Here is a 7,973-nt window from a genome sequence, read left to right on the forward strand (position 1 = left end):
CTTTCTACATAAGTAGGCATGACAGAATAGTGGATTTGATATCAAAAGATATCACTTCTATTTTCAGGTCCTCCATCATGCTGTATAAGCATTCTACATGTTTAACCTGTGTGACGATGATTCTGTGTGTGAAGACTTTAAATTAACCCTTTCCTCTCCGCTCCTCTGCAGCTGAAGAAGGACAAGGAGAGACTTCAGGCCATGATGGCTCACCTGAAGACTGCTGAACCCAGAGCTGCTGCTCAGCCTGTAAGATATACACACACACACGCACGCACGCACGCACGCACGCACGCACGCACGCACGCACGCACGCACACACGCATGCATACACACACACACACACACAGGCACGCAGACATGCAAGCACACACAGTCTGTAAGATACACACGCACGCACGCACGCACACACGCACACACGCATGCATACACACACACACACACACACACACAGGCACGCAGACATGCAAGCACACACAGTCTGTAAGATACACACGCACGCACGCATTTCTTCAGGTAACCATGGTGATTAACGTTGTGTGTATTTCCTCAGGTAACCATGGTGATTAACGTTGTTTGTATTTCTTCAGGTAACCATGGTGATTAACGTTGTGTGTATTTCTTCAGGTAACCATGGTGATTAACATTGTTTGTATTTCTTCAGGTAACCATGGTGATTAACGTTGTTTGTATTTCTTCAGGTAACCATGGTGATTAACGTTGTTTGTATTTCCTCAGGTAACCATGGTAACGTTGTGTTTATGTCCTCAGGTAACCATGGTGATTAACGTTGTGTTTATGTTCTCAGGTAACCATGGTAACGTTGTGTTTATGTCCTCAGGTAACCATGGTGATTAACATTGTGTTTATCTCCTCAGGTAACCATGGTAACGTTGTGTTTATGTCCTCAGGTAACCATGGTGATTAACGTTGTGTTTATGTTCTCAGGTAACCATGGTGCCCAGCATGTCCTTCTCTCAGGCCACGCTGCCCAAAGCCCCGCCCCCTATGGTTGTGTCTCAGAGCGCCACGGCGCCCTCTACGCCCCTGACGCCGTACGGCGGCGAGTCGTCCTCCGTGACCACGCCCACCGGCATGTTCTCTGGCCCCGCCCCCGTCAGGAGGCGCTACAGCCGCTCCATGAGCCAAGGTCAGCTGACCCGTGACATCACACACACACTATGACATCACACTATGACTACGTTTACCCACATCTGGCTGTACATCAGTGCATTCTTAACAGTAGATTGGACTCTAAATGGTTAATGGTTAATTAACCCTTAATGAGTTTTGCTTACGGGTTCAGAGATGTTTTCAGAATGAAGCAAAGCGTTAGTTCATGCAGGACAAGGAAGTCAGTCAGCTGATGTGATCAGCCTATAGCTTCCTATTCCCATAGACCAGTGGTTCTCAAACCTTTTCATGTCAAGGACCCCCAAATGGACACTTATTAGCCCGCGGACCCCCATTTGAAAAAATAAGTTTTAAGGACCCCCAGTTTGACATGCATTAGGGCTACGGACCCCCATTTAATGGCATTTCTATCTCTGGGACCCCAATTCATATTGTAAAATCAATGTTAATGTAACTCTGAGAGTGTACAAATGGAACCAAATGGACCCGTTAGGGTCCATTTGGTTCCATTTGTACACTCTCAGAGTTACAGACCCATAAGGGTCCATTTGGTTCCTATAAATCATTTAGCTGGGGACCCCCTGGTATCCCCTCAAGTACCCCTGGGGGTCCCCGGACCCCACTTTGAGAACCAATGCCATAGACACACACAGGGACTACACATTTCACATAGACACACAGGGACTACACATTTCACATAGACACACACAGGGACTACACATTTCACATAGACACACAGGGACTACACATTTCACATAGACACACACAGGGACTACACATTTCAAATAGACACACACAGGGACTACACATTTCAAATAGACACACACAGGGACTACACATTTCACATAGACACACACAGGGACTACACATTTCACATAGACACACACAGGGACTACACATTTCACATAGACACACAGGGACTACACATTTCACATAGACACACACAGGGACTACACATTTCACATAGACACACACAGGGACTGCACATTTCACATAGAATGTAGTGCTATTGTATAACACTACCAAAAAAATCTCCCAGAGCTGAGCCTTTAGCAACGAGTTTAACTGTATTCCATTTGTTGCAATAACTGGTTAAATCTACTTTGACGTGAGTGTTCCTGACTGTAATGCTAATGTAATCCTAATCCTGACTCTTATTGTCAACAGGTTATTATTATTGGTAAATTAGTATTAATATTGTTTTATTGTTTCAACAGACATCACAGACAACAAGGAGTTCTACTTAAGTACAGAAGTGCGGCCGCCATTTACCTACGCATCGCTAATAAGACAGGTAAACACTCTTCTGTTTTTAATGATAAGACAGGTAAACACTCTTCTGTTTTTAATTATAAGACAGGTAAACACTCTTCTGTTTTTAATTATAAGACAGGTAAACACTCTTCTGTTTTTAATTATAAGACAGGTAAACACTCTTCTGTTTTTAATTATAAGACAGGTAAACACTCTTCTGTTTTTAATTATAAGACAGGTAAACACTCTTCTGTTTTTAATGATAAGACAGGTAAACACTCTTCTGTTTTTAATGATAAGACAGGTAAACACTCTTCTGTTTTTAATTATAAGACAGATAAACACTCTTCTGTTTTTAATAATAAGACAGGTAAACACTCTTCTGTTTGTCAGAACTAACTTGCTATTAAGCTGTTGAACATTTACATTTGGAGCACGGTACTATTTTCATTTGTTCCCGAATTAATGAATTAGTGTTATTAAAATCTTTCTATTTGTATTTTAAGTGGTTTTCATATGACTGACACTTCTGTTTGTGTTCTTGTGTTTCCCAGGCGATCTTTGAGTCTCCTCGTCACCAGCTGACCCTCAATGAAATCTACAACTGGTTCACAAGAACATTTGCATATTTCAGGCGCAACGCAGCTACTTGGAAGGTATTTACAAACGTTTAAAAACAATGTACGAACAATAGCAGATGCATTGTGAGCATCAAGTAGTTCAGTGGTTCTCAAACTTTTTCATGTCAAGGACCCCCTAATTGACACTTATTACCCCGCGGACCCCCATTTGAAAAGATAAGCCAGGGACCCCAATAAGAGAAGTTTTTTACAGCTCTATAGCAGTGATTCTCAACCATTTTAATTTCAAGGACCCCCAGTTTGACATGCATTAGGGCTACGGACCCCCATTTAATGGCATTTATACCTCTGGGACCCCAATTCACATTGTTAAACCAATGTTAATTTAACTCTGAGAGTGTACAAATGGAACCAAATGGACCCGTTAGGGTCCATTTGGTTCCATTTGTACACTCTCAGAGTTACAGACCCATAAGGGTCCATTTGGTTCCTGTCCATCATCTAGCTGGGGACCCCCTGGAACCCCCTCAAGTACCCCTGGGGGTCCCTGGACCCCACTTTGAGAACCAATGAAGTAGTTCATGAACTTTAACTTGGACATAATTTGACTTTTGTTTGTTTCCTGACAAATCTTCATTTCCCTTTTCCTTGTCCTGAAGCTCTGGTGAACATTATATGAACTCTTATAGTTATAATAACTATTTCATATTAACTTTTTTGGTTTTGAATGGTGCAGAACGCAGTCAGACACAACCTGAGCCTCCATACATGTTTGTTTATAATCATATATATTTATATTTCATACAGAACGCAGTCAGACACAACCTGAGCCTCCATAAATGTTTTGTTCGCTTGGAGAACGTGAAGGGAGCCGTGTGGACTGTGGACGAGATCGAGTTTCACAGAAGAAGACCTCAGAAGCCCACTGTCAATGGGTAGGTTTTATATAAATGATATAAACTATATATATATATATATATATATATATATATCCGGGGACGTGCACAGATAGACTCTAGGTGGTGCTAGAGCACCTGCCCTTTGCCCTCTTGACCAGAAGTGCCCTTTTGAAAAAAAGGGAAAAAAAGTTGTTGTTTTTTTTAGTTTACAGCAGGGGTCTTCAACAGGGGGTCCGGGACCCCTAGGGGGTCCTCAGAGTTACTATAGGGGGTCCGCCAAATCTTTATGTGATATGATTTTTCTTTTTACCATAACCACTCGAAACCTAGCATCCCTTTTCTGAGGAGAACTTCAGCCAAAAATAGCAGATCTACAAGCTCACAACGCCTCACGCTGCGAGGCGTTGTGAGCTTGTAGATCTGCTATTTTTGGCAAAGAGGTATAGGTGTAGAGGGAAAAAAGAGCAGACCAAAAAAAAACTAAGCTATACTAACTGTGTATACCACTGTCAATAGGTATGTTACACACATATCAACTATACTTACTACACTACAGCTTTGGGCTGAATGTGGAAACCAGTCCTTGATATGTTTATTCTAGTGGTGACATCACTGACTAGTCCTTGATATGTTTATTCTAGTGGTGACATCACTGACTAGTCCTTGATATGTTTATTCTAGTGGTGACATCACTGACTAGTCCTTGATATGTTTATTCTAGTGGTGACATCACTGACTAGTCCTTGATATGTTTATTCTAGTGGTGACATCACTGACTAGTCCTTGATATGTTTATTCTAGTGGTGACATCACTGACTAGTCCTTGATATGTTTATTCTAGTGGTGACATCACTGACTAGTCCTTGATATGTTTATTCTAGTGGTGACATCACTGACTAGTCCTTGATATGTTTATTCTAGTGGTGACATCACTGACCAGTCCTTGATATGTTTATTCTAGCTGTGACATCACTGAGCAGTCCTTGATATGTTTATTCTAGCTGTGACATCACTGACTAGTCCTTGATATGTTTATTCTAGTGGTGACATCACTGACTAGTCCTTGTTATGTTTATTCTAGTGGTGACATCACTGACCAGTCCTTGATATGTTTATTCTAGCTGTGACATCACTGAGCAGTCCTTGATATGTTTATTCTAGTGGTGACATCACTGACTAGTCCTTGTTATGTTTATTCTAGTGGTGACATCACTGACCAGTCCTTGATATGTTTATTCTAGCTGTGACATCACTGAGCAGTCCTTGATATGTTTATTTCAGCTTGTGTAAGCTTCCGTATGTAACTAGTAGAGCTATCACTGGTTGCCACACGATTACAATTTACAACAACAACCATGTGAGCATTTAGACAATGTTCTTTACAAAGAGTCAGATTAGAGTAAATGTCATGAAGTCTAACAGACCACAGAGAAATGATGTGAATATAATATAATGAATATAATAACTCTGTATTTACACAGATCTCAGATGATGAAGAATTCTCAGAACAATCTTGGACAGAGTTCAGCTGGATTTGCTGCTCAGGTAAGTTCATCTCTCTTCCTGTTTCCTGTCAGTCTACTGTTCATCTCTCTTCCTGTTCCTGTTTCCTACCATTTATGAAAAAACTAATCTAATGTGAATATTGCTTACAGTATTATATATATACTAGACCATACCCGGTCGGCGCAGCGCATCCGTGGGGGGATATGCGCACATGATCTGGCAACCCGGGAGGCAGTTCGTCCCATAGCTGAGCAGGCCCGTAACCATGGCGACATTGTTTGACACATAAACGCTATTAAGAAGCTGAGATTTGATGAAATTGAAAAACGGGCTTCACAGTTGCGTTCAGATGGTAATGGTCAATGGCTGTGTGCAAAATCAGAGCAATTGCTCCAGCCACTGAGGAGAACCGGGTAGCTTCACTCACGTACTCACCACTACAGACAGAGGTTACTAGAATTATAGTAGGATATTGTCATATTGCTTATTAAAACATTGTAATGTTATTATTTCAGAGTGGAGGTGGGGCAGAGTGCAGTTCCTCCTTCCCCCTGTACAACCCATCCTCGTCACTAGGGGGCAGCATCCCCATGCACTCCCTGCCTCAGCTGCTCCAGGACCAGATCAATGGAGCCTTCTGCTTCGGTGGTGCTGGATACCAGAGTGACAGCAGCGCCACCCAGAGTCCACCTTTGTAAGTTTATAATATAACTACTAATTTAACTAATAGAAATGTTTGCACAGTCCCTCCTTTGTAACATTATACATATTAAAGGGAGGGTAAGTGACTACTGCAACTCCCTCCTGGCTGGTGCTCCGGCATCTGCCATCAGACCTCTGGAGCTTGTTCAGAAAGCTGCAGCTCGTCTGGTGTTCAACCGCCCCAAGTTCTCCCACACAACTATCCTTCTCCGTTCTCTGCACTGGCTCCCCGTAGCAGCTCGGATCCAGTTTAAAACTCTGGTGCTAGCCTATAGAGCAGTGAAAGGAACAGTTCCTTCCTACCTCCGGGCTATGGTTGATGCCTACACTCCTGCCCGACCACTTCGGTCTGCCACCTCGGGGCGACTGATTGCCTCGTCACTCAAGGGTCCTTCTGGTCGATCGACACGGTCACGACTTTTTTCTGTTCTGGCCCCACAGTGGTGGAATGAACTTCCCACTGAAGTCATGACAGCAGAGTCACTGATGTCAGGACAACAGAGTCACTGATGTCAGGACAGCAGAGTCACTGCCCATCTTTCGCCGCAGGCTGAAAACCCACCTCTTCAGGAAACACTACCCTTCCTCTTTGGCTGGCTTACTTGTTGTTAACTAGTTGTACGAACTCTTGTTCTATTGTTGTACTGTTTTATTGGATCTTTTTTAGTCGATACACTTTTAGCATTAGCTCGTGCTCATTTGATTTTGCTATTTTGTCTCATCTGTTTAAGACAGTAGATAGCTGATATATAGCACTTTTACCTTAGTGCTAGGTATACTCTTGGTTGCTTGTTTTTGCAGGAAATGAACTTCAGACTTCTGGTGATTAGTAGTTTTGTTCCCTACCTATGTTGAATGTACTTATTGTAAGTCGCTTTGGATAAAAGCGTCTGCTAAATGACTGTAATGTAATGTAATGTAATGATTTGCAATTATTCAAATAATTGCAAAATGGGTCTATGTTCTGATAGTGCTCGTTACTATAGAGTGTCCTGTCCTTATAAGGAGTCTCCAATGTCTCCAGCTCTTTATTAAGCAAACAGACTATGTAGCTTGGTTTTGATTGGCTCTTCTTCTTCTTCTCCTTCTCCTCCTCCACAGCAGCATCAAGGAGGAGCAGGAGGACGAGGAGATCCGGGTCCATTTCCCGTACGAGTCTCCCAGCAGTGCAGACGACAGCCCCTCCCCCCCACACCACCACATGACCCAGCAGGGTGAAGAGTTCATGACCTCTGACCTGAACCTGTCTCTGGACCGAGTGCCTTCCCTCTGACCAGGAGGTCTGACCTTTACCCTCTGACCAAGGAAGCTTTTGAAAGGAAGAGACGCCTGCAATCCCATTGGTCAGTTTAGTCTCACTGGGTGGCAGACAGACTCACAGCGGAAGTTCAGTGAAATAACATTGTAGTCAATGAGAGCTTATGGACAAACTGTTTCTATATAGAATACATTGTAGTCAATGAGAGCTTATGGACAAACTCTGTTTCTATATAGAATACATTGTAGTCAATGAGAGCTTATGGACAAACTCTGTTTCTATATAGAATACATTGTAGTCAATGAGAGCTTATGGACAAACTCTGTTTCTATATAGAATACATTGTAGTCAATGAGAGCTTATGGACAAACACTGTTTCTGTATAGAATACATTGTAGTCTATGAGAGCTTATGGACCAACTCTGTTTCTGTATAGAATACATTGTAGTCTATGAGAGCTTATGGACAAACTCTGTTTCTGTATAGAATACATTGTAGTCTATGAGAGCTTATGGACAAACTCTGTTTCTATATAGAATACATTGTAGTCTATGAGAGCTTATGGACAAACTCTGTTTCTATATAGAATACATTGTAGTCAATGAGAGCTTATGGACAAACACTGTTTCTATATAGAAT

The 7,973-nt window shown here is 42.3% G+C and overlaps 1 protein-coding gene across 1 annotated transcript in view; it reads left to right on the forward strand.

Moving 5' to 3' along the window:
- The window catches only part of LOC311052922 (forkhead box protein P1-like), a 30,103-nt gene extending 22,380 nt beyond the window's left edge, over positions 1–7,723 (forward strand). Inside the window, exons 9-16 of the mRNA XM_084068230.1 lie at positions 172–249; positions 949–1,150; positions 2,352–2,428; positions 2,943–3,044; positions 3,777–3,904; positions 5,350–5,413; positions 5,890–6,068; positions 7,178–7,723. Coding sequence (XP_083924356.1) covers positions 172–249; positions 949–1,150; positions 2,352–2,428; positions 2,943–3,044; positions 3,777–3,904; positions 5,350–5,413; positions 5,890–6,068; positions 7,178–7,349 — 1,002 coding nt within the window. The 3' untranslated portion in view covers positions 7,350–7,723. The remainder of the gene's footprint in view (positions 1–171; positions 250–948; positions 1,151–2,351; positions 2,429–2,942; positions 3,045–3,776; positions 3,905–5,349; positions 5,414–5,889; positions 6,069–7,177) is intronic.
- Positions 7,724–7,973: the final 250 nt, after the last annotated feature.

The sequence above is a fragment of the Gymnoscopelus microlampas genome (assembly GCF_963454915.1).
Source record: "Gymnoscopelus microlampas genome assembly, chromosome: 10".
NCBI lineage: Eukaryota > Metazoa > Chordata > Actinopteri > Myctophiformes > Myctophidae > Gymnoscopelus > Gymnoscopelus microlampas.